At 48.2% G+C, this 22,414-nt stretch overlaps 1 protein-coding gene across 1 annotated transcript in view; it reads left to right on the top strand.

Annotated features, from left to right (window-relative positions):
- The first annotated feature begins 7,820 nt into the window (after positions 1-7,820).
- LOC109879649 (ankyrin-3) overlaps positions 7,821-22,414 on the top strand; it is a 90,905-nt gene continuing 76,311 nt past the window's right edge. The window contains exon 1 of the mRNA XM_031813065.1: positions 7,821-8,758. Coding sequence (XP_031668925.1) covers positions 8,645-8,758 — 114 coding nt within the window. The 5' untranslated portion in view covers positions 7,821-8,644. The remainder of the gene's footprint in view (positions 8,759-22,414) is intronic.

Below are 22,414 nucleotides of genomic sequence, written 5' to 3'. Positions count from 1 at the left end.
CCCTATACTCTACCTCTGACCAGGGCCCATAGGCTGTGTGATATGTGGTGTTCTGTTGGATCAGAGTGTTTAGTATTATAACCTCCAGTACAGTAACATTATAATACAGTGATTATCCATCCTGGGGCCACATCATCTCAGTGTAATCTGCTGCTGCCAGAGGAAGCTCATTAAACACATAGGACCTGACAGAGCTGAGATCACAAAGCTTCCCCACGACTCTCTTTGATGTTAGAAAACTGTACTGTCTTTCTTTCACATCCAGAAATACCCGGCAGTCCTGTAATGCTGGGGATCCCAGTGCATGGTGGTGAGAGACAGCAGGGATGAGCTTCTCTTTAGGTCTCCCTCTCCCCTGGTCTGTGACTTTAATGTTACCTTCTAATCCTCTGTAGTAGCATTAGTAAGAGAAGCCCTTGTTTCTCTGAGGATCAGACAGCAGGCTCAGAGCTACTGGGATTTCTCTCTCTGGTTTTAACATCTCTGTTTCTCTGAGGATCAGACAGCAGGCTCAGAGCTACTGGGGTTTCTCTCTCTGGTTTTAACATCTCTGTTTCTCTGAGGGTCAGACAGCAGGCTCAGAGCTACTGGGGTTTCTCTCTGGTTTTAACATATCTGTTTCTCTGAGGATCAGACAGCAGGCTCAGAGCTACTGGGGTTTCTCTCTCTGGTTTTAACATCTCTGTTTCTCTGAGGATCAGACAGCAGGCTCAGAGCTACTGGGGTTTCTCGCTTTGGTTTTAACATCTCTGTTTCTCTGAGGATCAGACAGCAGGCTCAGAGCTAATGGTGTTTATCTTGTCAGTAGGTATTTTTGTCAGTAGGTAGGAACTAGGCTTGGGCAGAATGCCGTTTATATACTGTATACCGGGGTATTTTGAGATTCCCACGGTATGATATTCAATACAGTCATTACCCCCCAAAAATATATTTAGGGGTTCACAACGAAGCTGTCAAACCCATTGTTATTGTCTGAATTCATATTTTTATGTTTTCCTTTACATGGCCAAATAACTCAAGCAGAGATTGCTAACTTTTTTTCTAATTTGGCACATGAATAACTTGATAACAAACAGGAACTAGAGTCCATGAGTAACTTGATAACAAACAGGAACTAGATTCCATGAATAACTTGATAACAAACAGGAACTAGAGTCCATGAATAACTTGATAACAAATAATGGTCCTGACTGCCTATAGGGGGCAGTGTTGTAAGCAGTCTAACTTAAACCCTCATATTGAACACATTTGCCTCGAAGACCCATAATGTCCGTCAGGAAAGATTTTCCTCCATCTTGGACATTTTGGAAAACCTTTTAAAAACTTATTCTGATGAACCATAACTCCAAATAACACCAAGTTCTGTGTGTAGGCCCAAAGCTACGGGATTAGATGAACCATAACTCCAAATAACACCAAGTTCTGTGTGTAGGCCCAAAGCTACGGGACTAGATGAACCATAACTCCAAATAACACCAAGTTCTGTGTGTAGGCCCAAAGCTACGGGACTAGATGAACCATAACTCCAAATAACACCAAGTTCTGTGTGTAGGCCCAAAGCTACGGGACTAGATGAACCATAACTCCAAATAACACCAAGTTCTCTGTGTAGGCCCAAAGCTACGGGATTAGATGAACCATAACTCCAAATAACACCAAGTTCTGTGTGTAGGCCCAAAGCTACGGGATTAGATGAACCATAACTCCAAATAACACCAAGTTCTGTGTGTAGGCCCAAAACTACGGGATTAGATGAACCATAACTCCAAATAACACCAAGTTCTGTGTGTAGGCCCAAAACTACGGGACTAGATGGCTTAGTTATTGATATGTCAGAAAATCAGATTTTACGTTTCCATTTAAATCAGCGCCTTCAGAAAGTATTCACACCTTCTGTCTTTTTCCACATTTTGTTTTGTTACAAACTGAATTTATAATGGATTCAATTGAGTTGTTTTGTCACTGGTCTACACACAATACCCCATCATGTCAAAGTGAAACTTTGTTTTTAGACCTTTGTACAAAAAGTGAAAGCTGAAATGTTTTGAGTCAATAAGTATTCAGCCACTTTGTGGCCTAAATAAGTTCAGGAATAAAAATGTACTTAACAAGTCACATAATAAGTTGCATGGACATGATTTTTGAATGACTACCTCATCTCTGTACCCCACACATACAATTATCTGTAATGTCCCTCAGTCGAGCAGTGTATTTCAAACAGATTTATCCACAAAGACCAGTGAGGTTTTCCAATGCCTCGCAAAAAAGGACGCCTATTGGTAGATGGGTAAAAAAAAAGCAGACATTGAATGTCCCTTTGAACATGGTGAGGTTATGAATTACACTTTGGATGGTGTATCAATACACCCAGTCACTACAATGATACACGCTTCCTTCTTTTCACCCTGTCAATTAGGTTAGTATTGTGGAGTAACCACGATGTTGTTGATCCATCCTCAGTTTCCTCTTCTCACAGCCAATTCAACTCTGTAACTGTTTTAAACTCACCATTGGCCTCATGGTGAAATCCCTGAGCGGTTTCCTTCCTCTCCGGCAACTGAGTTAGGAACGACGCCTCTACAGAATACAAATATTCTAAAACATGCTTCCTGTTTGCAATAAGGCACTAAAGTAATACTGGAAAAAATGTGGCAAAGCAATTAACTTTTTGTCCTGAATACAAAGCATTATGTTTGGGGCAAATACAATACATCACTAAGTAAAACTCTTCATATTTTCAGTCATAGTTGTGGCTGCATCATGTTATGGGTATGCTTGTAATCGTTATGGAGTTTTTTAGGATACAAAATAAATGGAATGGAGCTCAGCACAGGCAAAATCCTAGAGGGAAAACCTGGTTCAGTCTGTTTTCAACCAGACACTGGGAGATGAATGTTCCTTTCAGCTGGACAATAACCTAAAACACAAGGAGGTACTTACCAAGAAGACAGTGAATGTTCCTCAGAGGCAGAGTTACAGTTTTGACTTAAATCTGCTTGAAAATCTATGGTAAGACTTGAAAATGGCTGTCTTGCAAAAAACAACAACCAATTTGACAGAGCTTGAAGAATTTTTAAAATAATAATAAGCAAATATTGTACAATCCAGGTGTGCAAAGCTCTTAGAGACTTACCCAGAAAGACTCACAGCTATAATCACTCCTAGAGACTTACCCAGAAAGACTCACAGCTGTAATCACTCCTAGAGACTTACCCAGAAAGACTCACAGCTATAATCACTCTTAGAGACTTACCCAGAAAGACTCACAGCTATAATCACTCTTAGAGACCTACCCAGAAAGACTCACAGCTGTAATCACTCCTAGAGACTTACCCAGAAAGACTCACAGCTGTAATCACTCCTAGAGACTTACCTAGAAAGATTCACAGCTGTAATCACTCTTAGAGACTTACCCAGAAAGACTCACAGCTATAATCACTCTTAGAGACTTACCCAGAAAGACTCACAGCTATAATCACTCTTAGAGACTTACCCAGAAAGACTCACAGCTATAATCACTCTTAGAGACTTACCCAGAAAGACTCACAGCTATAATCACTCTTAGAGACTTACCCAGAAAGACTCACAGCTGTAATCACTCCTAGAGACTTACCCAGAAAGACTCACAGCTGTAATCACTCCTAGAGACTTACCCAGAAAGACTCACAGCTGTAATCACTCCTAGAGACTTACCTAGAAAGATTCACAGCTGTAATCACTCTTAGAGACTTACCCAGAAAGACTCACAGCTATAATCACTCTTGGAGACTTACCCAGAAAGACTCACAGCTGTAATCACTCCTAGAGACTTACCTAGAAAGATTCACAGCTGTAATCACTCTTAGAGACTTACCCCGAAAGACTCACAGCTATAATCACTCTTAGAGACTTACCCCGAAAGACTCACAGCTATAATCACTCTTAGAGACTTACCCAGAAAGACTCACAGCTATAATCACTCTTAGAGACTTACCCCGAAAGACTCACAGCTGTAATCACTCTTAGAGACTTACCCAGAAAGACTCACAGCTGTAATCACTCTTAGAAACTTACCCAGAAAGACTCACAGCTGTAATCACTGCCAAATGTGATTCTAATATGTATTGACTCTGTCTGTCCTTGCAATTCATTTACAGTGCCTTGCGAAAGTATTCGGCCCCCTTGAACTTTGCGACCTTTTGCCACATTTCAGGCTTCAAACATAAAGATATTAAACTGTATTTTTTTGTGAAGAATCAACAACAAGTGGGACACAATCATGAAGTGGAACGACATTTATTGGATATTTCAAACTTTTTTAATAAATCAAAAACTGAAAAATTGGGCGTGCAAAATTATTCAGCCCCCTTAAGTTAATTCTTTGTAGCGCCACCTTTTGCTGCGATTACAGCTGTAAGTCGCTTGGGGTATGTCTCTATCAGTTTTGCACATCGAGAGACTGAATTTTTTTCCCATTCCTCCTTGCAAAACAGCTCGAGCTCAGTGAGGTTGGATGGAGAGCATTTGTGAACAGCAGTTTTCAGTTCTTTCCACAGATTCTCAATTGGATTCAGGTCTGGACTTTGACTTGGCCATTCTAACACCTGGATATGTTTATTTTTGAACCATTCCATTGTAGATTTTGCTTTATGTTTTGGATCATTGTCTTGTTGGAAGACAAATCTCCGTCCCAGTCTCAGGTCTTTTGCAGACTCCATCAGGTTTTCTTCCAGAACGGTCCTGTATTTGGCTCCATCCATCTTCCCATCAATTTTAACCATCTTCCCTGTCCCTGCTGAAGAAAAGCATTGCCAAAAAGTTCAATTTTGGTTTCATCTGACCAGAGCACCTTCTTCCACATGTTTGGTGTGTGTGTCTCCCAGGTGGCTTGTGGCAAACTTTAAACGACACTTTTTATGGATATCTTTAAGAAATGGCTTACAGCTGTAATCGCAGCAAAAGGTGGCGCTACAAAGTATTAACTTAAGGGGGCTGAATAATTTTGCACGCCCAATTTTTCAGTTTTTGATTTGTTAAAAAAGGCCAGATTTGTGCAATATACGACTGATTGTTGTCCTATGGACAGTCTCCCACCTCAGCTGTAGATCTCTGCAGTTCATCCAGAGTGATCATGGGCCTCTTGGCTGCATCTCTGATCAGTCTTCTCTTTGTATGAGCTGAAAGTTTAGAGGGACGGCCAGGTCTTGGTAGATTTGCAGTGGTCTGATACTCCTTCCATTTCAATATTATCGCTTGCACAGTGCTCCTTGGGATGCTTGGGAAATCTTTTTGTATCCAAATCCGGCTTTAAACTTCTTCACAACAGTAACTCGGACCTGCCTGGTGTGTTCCTTGTTCTTCATGATGCTCTCTGCGCTTTTAACGGACCTCTGAGACTATCACAGTGCAGGTGCATTTATACGGAGACTTGATTACACACAGGTGGATTGTATTTATCATCATTAGTCATTTAGGTCACCATTGGATCATTCAGAGATCCTCACTGTACTTCTGGAGAGAGTTTGCTGCACTGGAAGTAAAGGGGCTGAATAATTTTGCACGCCCAATTTTTAAGTTTTTGATTTGTTAAAAAAGTTTGAAATATCCAATAAATGTCGTTCCACTTCATGATTGTGTCCCACTTGTTGTTGATTCTTCCCAAAAAAATACAGTTTTATATCTTTATGTTTGAAGCCTGAAATGTGTCAAAAGGTCGCAAAGTTCAAGGGGGCCGAATACTTTCGCAAGGCACTGTATGTTGCCTTGCGCCTGTTAGCATTTAGCTAGTGTCCGCTATTTAGAATTCACGCTGTGTAAATGTAGATACTGTCTAGTGACAACAGTAGGATCTGTAATGTACTGTCTCACTGTCTGTAATACTGTATACTCCTGCAGGTCTCTGGTAAAGGAACGGTATGAAGCTGTGTAAATGTAGATACTGTCTAGTGACAACAGTAGGATCTGTAATGTGACTGACTCACTGTCTGTCTTACTGTGTAGAAACCATCTGGTGCTGCCACTTCTCCTCCAACTCTACCCCACTCACAGTTACATCCCAGCCAGGTAGCCAATGACAGCCTCGTTCTCTATGTTTCCAGCCAATCACAGCCTCCTCCTGGTCCTTTTAGACATGGCACAGCCCGTGAGAGAGCCTCAGCCCCGCCTCCTCCTCATCATTAAATATTCAACCACTGCAGTCCCTTCCTCACTCTCTCAGTCTCTCCGTCTCAGCCTCTGTCTCTACCAGGGCCCATAGAGAATACGTACAGCACTGCATGTGATGGCTGAGGATGACAACAATACATTGTTGAGAACCAGTAATCTACCTATCCCCCTCCTCTGTCCCTGTCTGTAGAACCATTAATCTACCTTTCCCCCTCCTCTGTCTGTAGAACCAGTAATCTACCTATCCCCCTCCTCCGTACCTGTCTGTAGAACCAGTAATCTACCTATCCCCCTCCTCCGTACCTGTCTGTAGAACCATTAATCTACCTATCCCCCTCCTCTGTCTGTAGAACCAGTAATCTACCTATCCCCCTCCTCTGTCCCTGTCTGTAGAACCAGTAATATACCTATCCCCCTTCTCTGTCTGTAGAACCAGTAAACTACCTATCCCCCTCCTCTGTCTCTGTCTGGAGAACCAGTAATCTACCTATCCCCCTCCTCTGTCTGTAGAACCAGTAATCTACCTATCCCCCTCCTCTGTCTGTAGAACCAGTAATCTACCTATCCCCCTCCTCTGTCTGTAGAACCAGTAAACTACCTATCCCCCTCCTCTGTCTCTGTCTGGAGAACCAGTAATCTACCTATCCCCCTCCTCTGTCCCTGTCTGTAGAACCAGTAATCTACCTACCCCCTCCTCTGTCCCTGTCTGTAGAACCAGTAATCTACCTATCCCCCTCCTCTGTCCCTGTCTGTAGAACCAGTAATCTATCTATCCCCTCCTCTGTACCTGTCTGTAGAACCAGTAATCTACCTATCCCCCTCCTCCATACCTGTCTGTAGAACCAGTAATCTACCTATCCCCTCCTCTGTCCCTGTCTGTAGAACCAGTAATCTACCTATCCCCCTCCTCTGTACCTGTCTGTAGAACCAGTAATCTACCTATCCCCTCCTCTGTCCCTGTCTGTAGAACCAGTAATCTACCTATCCCCTCCTCTGTACCTGTCTGTAGAACCAGTAATCTACCTATCCCCCTCCTCTGTCCCTGTCTGTAGAACCAGTAATCTACCTATCCCCTCCTCTGTCCCTGTTTGTAGAACCAGTAATCTATCTATCCCCCTCCTCTGTCTGTAGAACCAGTAATCTACCTATCCCCCTCCCCTGTCTGTAGAACCAGTAATCTACCTATCCCCCTCCTCTGTACCTGTCTGTAGAACCAGTAATCTACCTATCCCCCTCCTCTGTACCTGTCTGTAGAACCAGTAATCTATCTATCCCCCTCCTCTGTACCTGTCTGTAGAACCAGTAATCTACCTATCCCCCTCCTCTGTCTGTAGAACCAGTAATCTACCTATCCCTTCCTCCCCTTCCCTCTCCTCTCCTTCACTTCCCTCTCCTCCCCTCCTCCTCTCCTTCCCTCCCCTCTCCTTCCCTCCCCTCTCCTCCCCTCCTCCTCTCCTTCCCTCTCCTCCCCTCTCCTTCCCTCCCCTCCTCCTCTCCTTCCCCCCCTCTCCTCCCCTCCTCCTCTCCTCTCCTTCCCTCTCCTCCCCTCCCCTCTCCTCTCCTCTCCTTCCCTCCCCTCCTCTTCTCCTTCCCTCCCCTCCCCACTCCTCCCCTCCTCCTCTCCTCTCCTTCCCTCTCCTCTCCTCCCTTTCACTCAGGCACTTCCAGTTGGTGGTGTAACACTGCCTCCCAGTCTCAGCTGCCTCTCTCTCTCTCTCCTTCTTACTCGATCTCTCTCTCTCTCTCTCTCTCTCTCTCTCTCTCTCTCCTTCCTACTCAATCTCTCGCTGCCCTACCTACTTTCCTTCCTCTCATTACATTGCCTGTCCTGTCTGAGGGATGCTGTGTTGGGAGAAGGGAATGTGATGGGTAGTGGTTCAGGTAGGGCCACGAGCCACATGAAGACGTCAGCAAGCGAGAGGAGAGAGAGAGCTGGTTCTGTTTCTCTAGAGACGGATCCGTCCTGGCCGTCTGTCTGCTGCCAGACTCCATCTTCCTCCTGGATACTACAACACTGGATCACACCACTCAGGGAGGAGCAGCTTGGTCTGTTTTATTTTCCCTGCTACCTAGCTAGCTAGCTAACGTTACTACCTCTGCTGCTGTCCTGAGAGAGAGCATCATCATCACACCATCACCACCCAGCCCTCCTCCCTGATACTACAGAGAGGAGCTGTTTCCAGACCTGGTAGGATACTATACTACAGAGAGGAGCTGTTTCCAGACCTGATAGGATACTATACTACAGAGAGGAGCTGTTTCCAGACCTGGTAGGATACTATACTACAGAGAGGAGCTGTTTCCAGACCTGGTAGGATACTATACTACAGAGAGGAGCTGTTTCCAGACCTGGTAGGATACTATACTACAGAGAGGAGCTGTTTCCAACCTGGTAGGATACTATACTACAGAGAGGAGCTGTTTCCAACCTGGTAGGACTTCCTCCTGCTATCCTGCTCTATAAGGATATCAGCCAGCTCCATCGCAGCTCCCCAGCACCATGGCTCAGGCTGCATCTCAGATCAAGAAGAGAGCGATTGTGGACACCTCTGTTGAGGACGAGAAGCTTAAGAAGAGGAAGATCAGACAAGCCCAACGGCAACTGAAGAAAAAGGTACAGGAGAAGGAGAGGAGAGGACAGAGAGAGGAAGAGGAGGAGAGGGGGAGAGGAGGAGGAGGGGCTGAGTTAAGCTCAGTGTCTCCCGGTGCTCTCATTCCTTTGTCCTGGTTCCTTTCCTCCACAGAGCTCGGCAGCTTCACACCACACCGTGTGGGTGGGCTCTTAGTGGGGAGTGGGACAGGCACGGGGGAGAAGCACGGGGATGAGGAGAGGCACAAGGGAGGAGGAGAGGCACAGGGGAGGAGGAGAGGCACAGGGGAGGAGGAGAGACAGGGGAGGAGGAGGAGAGACAGGGGAGAGGAGAAGAGACACGGGGGAGGAGGAGAGGCACAAGGGAGGAGGAGAGGCACAGGGGAGGAGGAGAGGCACAGGGGAGGAGAAGAGACACGGGGGAGGAGAAGAGACACGGGGGAGAAGAAGAGACACGGGGGAGGAGGAGAGACAGGGGAGGAGCAGAAACACAGAGGAAGAGGAGAGACACAGGGGGAGAGGAGAGACACAGGGGAGGAGGAGAGACAGGGGAGGAGGAGAGACACGGGGGAGGAGGAGAGACACAGGGGGAGAGGAGAGACATGGGGGGAGAGGAGAGACATGGGGGAGGAGGAGAGACGGGAGGAGGAGAGACACGGGGGAGGAGGAGAGACAGGGGAGGAGCAGAAACACAGAGGAAGAGGAGAGACACAGGGGGAGAGGAGAGGCACAGAGGAGAAGGAGAGACAGGAGAGGAGGAGAGACAAGGGAGGAGGAGAGGCACAGGGGAGGAGGAGAGGCACAGGGGAGGAGGAGAGGCACAGGGGAGGAGAAGAGACACGGGGGAGGAGGAGAGACAGGGGAGGAGAGACACAGAGGAAGAGGAGAGACAGGGGAGGAGGAGAGAGACAGGGGAGGAGGAGAGGCACAGGGGAGGAGGAGAGACACAGAGGAAGAGGAGAGGCACAGGGGAGGAGGAGAGAGACAGGGGAGGAGAAGAGACCCGGGGGAGGAGGAGTGACACAGGGGAGGAGGAGAGACATGGGGGAGGAGGAGAGGCACAGGGGAGGAGGAGAGGCACAGGGGAAGAGGAGAGGCACAGGGGAGGAGGAGAGACACAGAGGAAGAGGAGAGGCACAGGGGAGGAGGAGTGACACAGGGGAGGAGGAGAGACATGGGGGAGGAGGAGAGACAGGGGAGGAGGAGAGGCACAGGGGAGGAGGAGAGACACAGGGGAGGAGGAGAGACACAGGGGAGGAGGAGAGACACGGGGGTAGAGAGACATAGGCCATTAGGACAGAGTTAGCAGGTGAAGAGAGACATGGGACAGTAGAGGGGACTGTGGTCTCTCAGCCTCTTTCAGCTTCTCTCAGCCTCTCTGTTGCTCCGTGTGGCATGGTGCTGCTTGTTTCCGTGGTATCAGCCTGAGGAATCCTCACCTGTTTATCAAAAGGTTTAGCGTGGTGCTGTGCTGTGTTGTAGTGTGGTGGATGGACTGCAGTAATGCTGGTTAGTAATATAGACTTGGCTCTCTGCCAGTAATACAGTAGCGCAGGCATGTCTGCAGCCTGCAGGCTAACTAACAGGAGAGAGAGTTAAACAGGGCTGGTGGGTACGGCACAAGACATAGTGTCTTCTTCTAACTCCAGGGTGTTCCACGTCTGTGTTCTTCTACCTCCAGGGTGTTCCATGTCTGTGTTCTTCTTCATGTTCACATTGTAATTTCCTCTTTGTCATATAGCTAGTGTGTGGTGTAAACAGACTCTTTGTTGCTTTGCTGTTCCTGAAGCTGAAGCTACAGATCAGCGTCTTCCTACCGTTGTTTCTCTGGACTGGTTCAGAGTCTATGTGGATCAGTTCTCTGGTGGAATGTAGAAACACATTTCATATTGTTGTTACAGTTCAGATACTGTATGTCAGATGTACCTTCCCTTCTGTGGAACGTTCTGCTCTGTACTGAATGGGATTTTCCATTACAGGAGATGATAACAGACAGTCGACCTATTGGCTATTCAGCAACATTCCCAGCATGGTCCTGTGTTCTTCTTCTGTCTGTGCTGAGTCTCTGTCCTCCCTCCCTCCTCTTAGCCCTGTTTATTCCACCACGGTTACCTTCCCTTTCATCTGACAGCCAAAACCATAATGACGTCACCAGAACCATGACCAATGGAGATTGGTTTGGTCATGGTCCTATAGGATTCCTAGTCGGGCTCTGTCAAAACAGCTTTCCCACACATATCTAATCTGTCTGCATGTGGAGTGAAGGGGAGGGGTGGTGGTCCCGTGTCAGAGGGTGGTGGTCCCGTGTCAGAGGGTGGTGGTCCCGTGTCAGAGGGTGGTGGTCCCGTGTCAGAGAGGGTGGTGGTCCCGTGTCAGAGGGTGGTGGTCCCGTGTCAGAGAGGGAGGGGTGGTGGTCCCGTGTCAGAGAGGGTGGTGGTCCCGTGTCAGAGAGGGAGGTGGTCCCGTGTCAGAGGGTGGTGGTCCCGTGTCAGAGAGGGAGGTGGTCCCGTGTCAGAGAGGGTGGTGGTCCCGTGTCAGAGAGGGAGGGGTGGTGGTCCCGTGTCAGAGAGGGAGGGGTGGTGGTCCCGTGTCAGAGAGGGTGGTGGTCCCGTGTCAGAGAGGGATGGGTGGTGGTCCCGTGTCAGAGAGGGAGGGGTGGTGGTCCCGTGTCAGAGAGGGAGGGGTGGTGGTCCCGTGTCAGAGAGGGAGGGGTGGTGGTCCCGTGTCAGAGAGGGAGGGGTGGTGGTCCCGTGTCAGAGAGGGTGGTGGTCCTGTGTCAGAGAGGGTGGTGGTCCCGTGTCAGAGAGGGAGGTGGTCCCGTGTCAGAGAGGGAGGTGGTCCCGTGTCAGAGAGGGAGGGGTGGTGGTCCCGTGTCAGAGAGGGTGGTGGTCCCGTGTCAGAGAGGGTGGTGGTCCCGTGTCAGAGAGGGTGGTGGTCCCGTGTCAGAGAGGGAGGGGTGGTGGTCCCGTGTCAGAGAGGGAGGGGTGGTGGTCCCGTGTCAGAGAGGGTGGTGGTCCCGTGTCAGAGAGGGATGGGTGGTGATCCCATGTCAGAGAGGGAGGGGTGGTGGTCCCGTGTCAGAGAGGGAGGGGTGGTGGTCCCGTGTCAGAGAGGGAGGGGTGGTGGTCCCATGTCAGAGAGGGAGGGGTAGTGGTCCCGTGTCAGAGAGGGTGGTGGTCCTGTGTCAGAGAGGGTGGTGGTCCCATGTCAGAGAGGGAGGTGGTCCCGTGTCAGAGAGGGAGGGGTGGTGGTCCCGTGTCAGAGAGGGTGGTGGTCCCGTGTCAGAGAGGGAGGTGGTCCCGTGTCAGAGAGGGAGGGGTGGTGGTCCCGTGTCAGAGAGGGAGGTGGTCCCGTGTCAGAGAGGGAAGGGTGGTGGTCCCGTGTCAGAGTGGGAGGTGGTCCCGTGTCAGAGAGGAAGGGGTGGTGGTCCCGTGTCAGAGAGGGAGGTGGTCCCGTGTCAGAGAGGGAGGGGTGGTGGTCCCGTGTCAGAGAGGGAGGGGAGGTGGTCCCGTGTCAGAGAGGGAGGTGGTCCCGTGTCAGAGAGGGTGGTGGTCCCGTGTCAGAGAGGGAGGTGGTCCCGTGTCAGAGGGTGGTGGTCCCGTGTCAGAGAGGGAGGTGGTCCCGTGTCAGAGAGGGTGGTGGTCCCGTGTCAGAGAGGGAGGTGGTCCCGTGTCAGAGAGGGAGGGGTTGTGGTCCTGTGTCAGAGAGGGAGGGGTGGTGGTCCCGTGTCAGAGAGGGTGGTGGTCCCGTGTCAGAGAGGGAGGTGGTCCCGTGTCAGAGAGGGAGGGGTGGTGGTCCTGTGTCAGAGAGGGTGGTGGTCCCGTGTCAGAGAGGGTGGTGGTCCCGTGTCAGAGAGGGTGGTGGTCCCGTGTCAGAGAGGGAGGGGTGGTGGTCCCGTGTCAGAGAGGGTGGTGGTCCCGTGTCAGAGAGGGTGGTGGTCCCATGTCAGAGAGGGTGGGGCGCTCCCGTGGGGTGTGGGGGGTTAGGAAGGGGTGTTGACCGACCCTCATCAGTCCAGGGTCACTACCATCAGTAATGGGTCTCTACCATCAGTCCGGGGTCACTACCATCAGTAATGGGTCTCTACCATCAGTAATGGGTCTCTACCATCAGTAATGGGTCTCTACCATCAGTCCAGGGTCACTACCATCAGTAATGGGTCTCTACCATCAGTCCAGGGTCTCTACCATCAGTAATGTGTCTCTACCATCAGTAATGTGTCTCTACCATCAGTAATGGGTCACTACCCTCAGTAACGGGTCTCTACCATCAGTAATGTGTCACTACCATCAGTAATGGGTCTCTACCATCAGTCCAGGGTCACTAGACACCATGCCAGCAGGAAGCAGTGTAGCTGGCTTGGCTGAGGGATGTGAGGGAGAGAATGAAGGAGACGAAGCCTGCAGTGTCAGAGTCCTCAGCAGGGTCGTCAACAAACTAATGTTCCTGTTTTCAGGGGAAATGAAAGAGAGAGTCTGTAACGTGACTTCAGCTTTTGGACGTTAACAAGTTGACACTCCATCTCCTCCTCCACATTTACTCCCCAGCAGTGTTGTTTCTTCTCTTCCAGACCAGAATGTGCTCTAGTTTACGGTATTTTACACCTGCTACGTTAGGTTAGTGGTGGAGTGGTCAAAGACAAATGCTGCTGATTGTATTGATTGTAGGCCAGTCTGCACTGTCACTTGTAACTGACCGACTGTATTGGTTTAGATATGAGTGATCTGTGACTATGGTGCTGACCGACTGTATTGGTTTAGATATGAGTGATCTGTGACTGTGGTGCTGACTGACTGTATTGGTTTAGATATGAGTGATCTGTGACTGTGGTGCTGACCACCTGTATTGGTTTAGATATGAGTGATCTGTGACTGTGGTGCTGACCACCTGTATTGGTTTAGATATGAGTGATCTGTGACTGTGGTGCTGACCACCTGTATTGGTTTAGATATGAGTGATCTGTGACTGTGGAATCTTACCCTAGAACAACCATGTATGTAGAAGTGCAGTATGGGAAATCTTACCCTAGAGCAACCATGTATGTAGAAGTGCAGTTGTGTCATGTGGAACAGTGAGACAAAGGGACAGAGATACCCCCTCTTCACTCCTCTGTTCTGACACTCTGTCTCAGTGAGACAAAGGGACAGAGATACACCCTCTTCACTCCTCTGTTCTGACTCTCTGTCTCAGTGAGACAAAGGGACAGAGATACCCCCTCTTCACTCCTCTGTTCTGACACTCTGTCTCAGTGAGACAAAGGGACAGAGATACCCCCTCTTCACTCCTCTGTTCTGACACTCTGTCTCAGTGAGACAAAGGGACAAAGGGACAGAGATACCCCCTCTTCACTCCTCTGTTCTGACACTCTGTCTCAGTGAGACAAAGGGACAGAGAGACAGAGATACCCCCTCTTCACTCTGTTCTGACACTCTGTCTCAGTGAGACAAAGGGACAGAGGGACAGAGATACCCCCTCTTCACTCTGTTCTGACACTCTGTCTCAGTGAGACAAAGGGACAGAGATACCCCCTCTTCACTCTGTTCTGACACTCTGTCTCAGTGAGACAAAGGGACAGAGATACCCCCTCTTCACTCTGTTCTGACACTCTGTCACAGTGAGACAAAGGGACAAAGGGACAGAGATACCCCCTCTTCACTCTGTTCTGACACTCTGTCACAGTGAGACAAAGGGACAAAGGGACAGAGATACCCCCTCTTCACTCTGTTCTGACACTCTGTCTCAGTGAGACAAAGGGACAGAGATACCCCCTCTTCACTCTGTTCTGACACTCTGTCACAGTGAGACAAAGGGACAAAGGGACAGAGATACCCCCTCTTCACTCTGTTCTGACACTCTGTCACAGTGAGACAAAGGGACAGAGGGACAGAGATACCCCCTCTTCACTCCTCTGTTCTGACACTCTGTCTCAGTGAGACAAGGGGACAGAGGGACAGAGATACCCCCTCTTCACTCTGTTCTGACACTCTGTCACAGTGAGACAAAGGGACAGAGGGACAGAGATACCCCCTCTTCACTCTGTTCTGACACTCTGTCACAGTGAGACAAAGGGACAGAGGGCAGAGATACCCCCTCTTCACTCTGTTCTGACACTCTGTCACAGTGAGACAAAGGGACAGAGATACCCCCTCTTCACTCTGTTCTGACACTCTGTCTCAGTGAGACAAAGGGACAGAGGGACAGAGATACCCCCTCTTCACTCTGTTCTGACACTCTGTCACAGTGAGACAAAGGGACAGAGGGACAGAGATACCCCCTCTTCACTCTGTTCTGACACTCTGTCACAGTGAGACAAAGGGACAGAGGGACAGAGATACCCCCTCTTCACTCTGCTCTGACACTCTGTCTCAGTGAGACAAAGGGACAGAGGGACAGAGATACCCCCTCTTCACTCTGTTCTGACACTCTGTCACAGTGAGACAAAGGGACAGAGGGACAGAGATACCCCCTCTTCACTCCTCTGTTCTGACACTCTGTCACAGTGAGACAAAGGGACAGAGGGACAGAGATACCCCCTCTTCACTCTGTTCTGACACTCTGTCACAGTGAGACAAAGGGACAGAGATACCCCCTCTTCACTCTGTTCTGACACTCTGTCTCAGTGAGACAAAGGGACAGAGGGACAGAGATACCCCCTCTTCACTCTGTTCTGACACTCTGTCTCAGTGAGACAAAGGGACAGAGATACCCCCTCTTCACTCTGTTCTGACACTCTGTCTCAGTGAGACAAAGGGACAGAGATACCCCCTCTTCACTCTGTTCTGACACTCTGTCACAGTGAGACAAAGGGACAGAGATACCCCCTCTTCACTCTGTTCTGACACTCTGTCACAGTGAGACAAAGGGACAGAGGGACAGAGATACCCCCTCTTCACTCTGTTCTGACACTCTGTCACAGTGAGACAAAGGGACAAAGGGACAGAGATACCCCCTCTTCACTCTGTTCTGACACTCTGTCTCAATGAGACAAAGGGACAGAGAGACAGAGATACCCCCTCTTCACTCTGTTCTGACACTCTGTCACAGTGAGACAAAGGGACAGAGGGACAGAGATACCCCCTCTTCACTCTGTTCTGACACTCTGTCACAGTGAGACAAAGGGACAGAGATACCCCCTCTTCACTCTGTTCTGACACTCTGTCACAGTGAGACAAAGGGACAGAGGGACAGAGATACCCCCTCTTCACTCTGTTCTGACACTCTGTCACAGTGAGACAAAGGGACAGAGGGACAGAGATACCCCCTCTTCACTCTGTTCTGACACTCTGTCACAGTGAGACAGAGGGACAGAGATACCCCCTCTTCACTCCTCTGTTCTGACACTCTGTCACAGTGAGACAAAGGGACAGAGATACCCCCTCTTCACTCTGTTCTGACACTCTGTCACAGTGAGACAAAGGGACAGAGGGACAGAGATACCCCCTCTTCACTCTGTTCTGACACTCTGTCACAGTGAGACAAAGGGACAGAGATACCCCCTCTTCACTCTGTTCTGACACTCTGTCACAGTGAGACAAAGGGACAGAGATACCCCCTCTTCACTCCTCTGTTCTGACACTCTGTCTCAGTGAGACAAAGGGACAGAGGGACAGAGATACCCCCTCTTCACTCTGTTCTGACACTCTGTCACAGTGAGACAGAGGGACAGAGATACCCCCTCTTCACTCTGTTCTGACACTCTGTCACAGTGAGACAAAGGGACAGAGATACCCCCTCTTCACTCTGTTCTGACACTCTGTCACAGTGAGACAAAGGGACAGAGGGACAGAGATACCCCCTCTTCACTCTGTTCTGACACTCTGTCACAGTGAGACAAAGGGACAGAGGGACAGAGATACCCCCTCTTCACTCTGTTCTGACACTCTGTCACAGTGAGACAAAGGGACAGAGGGACAGAGATACCCCCTCTTCACTCTGTTCTGACACTCTGTCACAGTGAGACAAAGGGACAGAGATACCCCCTCTTCACTCTGTTCTGACACTCTGTCACAGTGAGACAAAGGGACAGAGGGACAGAGATACCCCCTCTTCACTCTGTTCTGACACTCTGTCACAGTGAGACAAAGGGACAGAGATACCCCCTCTTCACTCTGTTCTGACACTCTGTCTCAGTGAGACAAAGGGACAGAGGGACAGAGATACCCCCTCTTCACTCTGTTCTGACACTCTGTCACAGTGAGACAAAGGGACAGAGATACCCCCTCTTCACTCTGTTCTGACACTCTGTCTCAGTGAGACAAAGGGACAGAGATACCCCCTCTTCACTCTGTTCTGACACTCTGTCACAGTGAGACAAAGGGACAGAGATACCCCCTCTTCACTCTGTTCTGACACTCTGTCACAGTGAGACAAAGGGACAGAGGGACAGAGGGACAGAGATACCCCCTCTTCACTCTGTTCTGACACTCTGTCTCAGTGAGACAAAGGGACAGAGGGACAGAGATACCCCCTCTTCACTCCTCTGTTCTGACACTCTGTCACAGTGAGACAAAGGGACAGAGATACCCCCTCTTCACTCTGTTCTGACACTCTGTCTCAGTGAGACAAAGGGACAGAGATACCCCCTCTTCACTCTGTTCTGACACTCTGTCACAGTGAGACAAAGGGACAGAGGGACAGAGATACCCCCTCTTCACTCTGTCTCAGTGAGACAAAGGGACAGAGGGACAGAGGGACAGAGATACCCCCTCTTCACTCTGTCTCAGTGAGACAGTGAGAACATTAATTTGTCTCTAACAACACATAATAAAGCAATGAATAAAAGTCCTATGATGACTGCCCATTGCTGCTCATCACTAATTAACCATCATTTATTCACTTTACTTGAATAACCTATTCCAGGTGTTGTTTAATTTGATGCCTTTATTATTTAATTTCATAAAGTCATCATCTCATCTCTGCTCAGGCAGTAACCAGACAACCATCTAAAGTTCTCTGTGCTCCCCAACGAGCCAAGCTCCCCTGCCTTGGCCAGCGGATAGGGTGTCCCATGATCATTGGGTTGCTACAGCTGCCCACGCTGCAGAGCTGTCTGACCAAATCACTGTTTTAGTAGTTCTTCAAAGTAGATAAGTCATACTTTCAAGACTTACTACTATCAATCGAGTAGAGCTTCCTCACAAACTCTACCCCTCTCCGTCTCGTTTCCTCGCTGCGTTGTGTAGGCTGCATTCCTCTCTCATGCCTTCTGTGTGTGGTGCTGGGAAGAAAAGGTGCAATGGTTTCTGGCCATTGTAGTTCATTACCACTTTTCTGCATTTAAACATAAATATGGGTTGTATTTACAATGGTGTTTGTTCTTCACTGGTTGCCCTTTTCTTGTGGCAACAGGTCACAAATCTTGCTGCTGTGATTCCACACTGTGGTATTTCACCCAATAGAGAGTTCATGGGAGTTTATCAAAATTGGATTTGTTTTCAGATTCTTGATGGCATAGAATCTTTCTGACCAGTAGAGAGGTTTGGAGGTTGGACCATGCAGGACACTCTCTCTCTCTCTCTCTCTAAAACAGAAGGACTGAGTGGAGGAAGATACACTCTTAACACTATGACTGTCATGAATTATAGAACTGAACCCATCAGAGGAAATGAGTGGAGAGGAGGGGAGGAAGGAGAGAGGAGGGCGATGAGAGGAAAGGAGTGGACAGGAGGGGAGGAGAGAGGAGGAGAGGAGGGAGAGGAGAGGAGAGAGGAGGCGAGGAGAGAGAGGAGAGGAGGGGAGGAGAGGAAAGGAGTGGAGGGGAGGAAGGAGAGGAGAGAGGAGGAGAGGAAGAGGAAAGGAGTGGACAGGAGGGGAGGAGAGGAGAGGAGAGGAGAGAGGAGGGCGATGAGAGGAAAGGAGTGGAGGGGAGGAAGGAGAGATGAGGGTGATGAGGGGAAAGGAGTGGACAGGAGGGGAGGAAGGAGAGAGGAGGGTGATGAGGGGAAAGGAGTGGACAGGAGGGGAGGAGAGGAGGGAGGAGGAGAGGAAGAGGAAAGGAGTGGACAGGAGGGGAGGAGAGGAGAGAGGAGGAGAGGAAGAAGAAAGGAGTGGACAGGAGGGGAGGAAGGAGAGATGAGGGTGATGAGGGGAAAGGAGTGGAGAGGAGGGGAGGAAGGAGAGGAGGGTGATGAGAGGAAAGGAGTGGACAGGAGGGGAGGAGAGGAGAGGAGAGAGGAGGCGAGGAAGGAGAGAGGAGGGGAGGAAGGGGAGAGGGAGGAGAGGAGGAGAGGAAAGGAGTGGACAGGAGGGGAGGAGAGGAGAGGAAGAGGAGTGGACAGGAGGAGAGGAGAGGAGAGGAGAGAGGAGGGCGATGATAGGAAAGGAGGGGAGGGGAGGAGAGGAGAGAGGAGGAGAGGAAGAGGAACAGCCCCAACCTCAGTGCTCCAGCACAACTCTCCACCATGCAGTGGAAACAAGGCTCTGTGATTGGTGCAGGGCCTGGTGGGGGGTAGAGAGGTATTCCACGCCCACGCACAGTAACACAGGGAGGGAGAGGGAGAAGAGGAAAGAGGGGGACAGAAGTGAGAAATGAGCTAGAGAAAGAAAGAGAGAGAGAGAGAGAGAGAGAGAGTGGGAAAGAGGAGGACAGAAGAGAGAAATGAGAGAGTGAGAGTGGGAAAGAGGAGAGCAGAAGAGAGAAATGAGCTAGAGAAAGAGAGCGATAGAGGAGTGTGCGGTAAACAAGGTGCTGGTATTTTAGGGGAAACTGAATGTGAAGTCTTTAATCCTGCTGCAGGGTTTTCTCTTTACTGCATCAACACAGAGAGAATAGAACTAACTAGGACAGCTTCAGCATTTACATAGAGGGGGTTCATTATGATTACACTGTGTCACTATGAAACACACTGAGGGTTCTGGAGTCTTCATAATGAGTTATTTACACACTGTTTCACGTTCTGAGGGTCCTGGAGTCTTCATAATGGGTTGATTACACACTGTGTCACATGTTCTGAGGGTTCTGGAGTCTTCATAATGGGTAGATTACACACTGTTTCATGTTCTGAGGGTTCTGGAGTCTTCATAATGGGTTGATTACACACTGTGTCACGGGTTCTGGAGTCTTCATAATGGGTAGATTACACACTGTTTCATGTTCTGAGGGTTCTGGAGTCTTCATAATGGGTTGGTTACACACTGTGTCACATGTTCAGAGGGTTCTACCAGATCTTCAGTTTCTTGGTAATTTCTCACATGGAATAGCCTTCATTTCTCAGAACAAGAACAGACTGATGAGTTTCTGAAGAAAGTACTTTCTGGCCATTTTGAGCCTGTAATCGAACCCACAAATGCTGATGCTCCAGATACTCAACTAGTCTAAAGATGGCCAAGTTTATTGCTTCTTTAATCAGGACAGCAGTTTTCAGCTGTGCTAACATATTTGATCAATTAGCCTTTTAAAATGATCAACTTGGATTAGCTAAGTAAAGTATTAGTAAACAACCAAAGATTTCAAGACTAAAAGTTTTTCCTTGGGTGTCTGAGCTGTGTGCTAGTCGTTTAAACAGACAGCTTGGTGCTTTCAAAATATCAATACCTCTCACAAATACATGTAGTGATGAAGACAATCTCTCCTCCACTTTGAGCCAGAAGAGATTGACATGCATCTTATTGTTTGCTCTCTGTGTGTATCCAAGGACCAGCCGTGCTACCCTGTTTTGAGTGAATTGCAATTTTTCTAAGTCCCTCTTTGTCACCTGACCACATGACTGAACAGTAGTCCAGGTGAGACAAAACTAGAGCCTGTAGGACCTGCCTTGTTGATAGTGTTGTTAAAAAGGCAGAGTAGCACTTTATTACAGACTTCTGCAGTCATTTTAGTAGCTGCAGTAGCTGACCTGTATAGTGTTGAGTCATCCGCATACATAGACACAATGGCTTTACTCAAAGCCAGTAGCATGTAAGAGGCCTAGACAGTTGCCCTGGGGAATTCCTGATTCTACCAGGATTATGTTGTAGAGGCTTCCATTAAAGAACACCCTCTGTGTTCTGTTAGACAGGTAACTCTTTATCCACATTATAGCAGGGGGTGTAAAACCATAACACATACGTTTTTCCTGCAGTAGATAATGGGAGAAGCTGCACTGAAGTCTAACAAAACAGCCCCCCACAATCTTTTTATCATCAATTTATCTCAGCCAATCATCAGTCATTTGTGTAAGTGATGTGCATGTTGAGTGTCCTTCCCAATAAGCGTGTTGAAAGTCTGTTGTCAATTGTGACCCATTTCAGGAAACTAGGCGTGTGTCGCAAGTCACAACTTCACAGGAGAGCCATTTAATAAAAATATGTTTTCATCAAAATGCGTTTTTTGGCAGAAATGCCTTCTGGAACATGTGAACTTTCATGTGCCTTATTAATGTGCCAAGTTAAAGTGTACTGTTAGCTAGCTAGCTAACTTTAGCTGACTGGCTCACTAGCTAACGTTACGAGTATGGCGTTATTATTCGTATCCCAGAGCCGTTGGCTTTGCTAGTTTGAGCCTAATGTTAGCTAGCTAACATTGAACATGGTTGTTTATCTCCCAGCAGATTGTTGAGCAGATTCATGCAAGATAGTAACAACATGATTTGGCACTATATTCATTGTTGTTTAACTAGCTAACATTAGCTGGCTGGCTTGTTAGCTAACATTACGTGACGTGTGTGATCTTACATGTTGTTTACCTAGCTAGGTTCATTGTTTACCTAGCTAAGTTCATTGTTTACCTAGCTAGCTAACATTGAACCTGGTTGGTTAGCTCCCAGCATATTCATACAGTGACACCTTAGGGAAGCCACAGAAAAATGTATCTGGCTGATATCCCTTTAAATGATATCCCTTTAAACAACATGATTTGGCACTATGTTCATTGTTGTTTAACTAGCTATTGTTAGCTGGCTGGCTTGTTAGCTAACGTTACGTGACGTTGTTTACCTAGCTAGGTTCATTGTTTACCTAGCTAGCTAGCTACATGTCTTAACTTGTTGAGTGTAGGGGGCAGAATTTCCTTTTTTGGCTAAAAAACGTACCCATTTGAAACAGCCTTTTTCACAGCCCCAGAAACTAGAATATGCATATAATTGTCAGATTAGGATAGACAACACTCTAAAGTTTCCAAAACTGTAAAAATATTGTCTGTGAGTACAACAGAACTGATATTGCAGGTGAAAGCCTGAGGAAAATCCAATCAGGAAGTGCCTCTTATTTTGAAACCTCTGTGTTCCTATGCATGCCTATCCTCCATTTAAAGGGATATCAGCCAGATTTTTCTGTGGCTTCCCTAAGGTGTCAAAAGTCTTTCAACATAGTTTCAGGCTTTTATTTAGGAAAATGAGCGTGAAGGATCACATTGCGCAAGTGGAGAGGTGGGGGCTCTCAGAGTGAGTTTGTGCGCAATTGAGTAAAGCCGGCATTGTTCCTCCCGCTGTTATGGAAAAAGCTACACACTGATATATTATTGAATATATATTTTAAAAACTACCTGAAGATTGATTATAAAAAAACATTTGACATGTTTCTGTGGACTATAGATATTATTTGGAATATACGTCTGCATTGTGGTGACAGCTCTTTCCTGTGGATTTCTGAACATAACACGACAAACAAACGTCGGTATTTTGGGTATAAAAATAATCTCTATGGAACAAAAGGAACATTTGTTATGTAACTGCGAGTCTCGTGAGTGAAAAAATCCGAAGATCA

Source organism: Oncorhynchus kisutch, unplaced genomic scaffold (assembly GCF_002021735.2).
Source record: "Oncorhynchus kisutch isolate 150728-3 unplaced genomic scaffold, Okis_V2 Okis04b-Okis11a_hom, whole genome shotgun sequence".
NCBI classification, from domain to species: Eukaryota; Metazoa; Chordata; class Actinopteri; order Salmoniformes; family Salmonidae; genus Oncorhynchus; species Oncorhynchus kisutch.
Note: the sequence above shows the minus strand (reverse complement) of the source record. Positions and strands in the feature narration are given on the sequence as shown.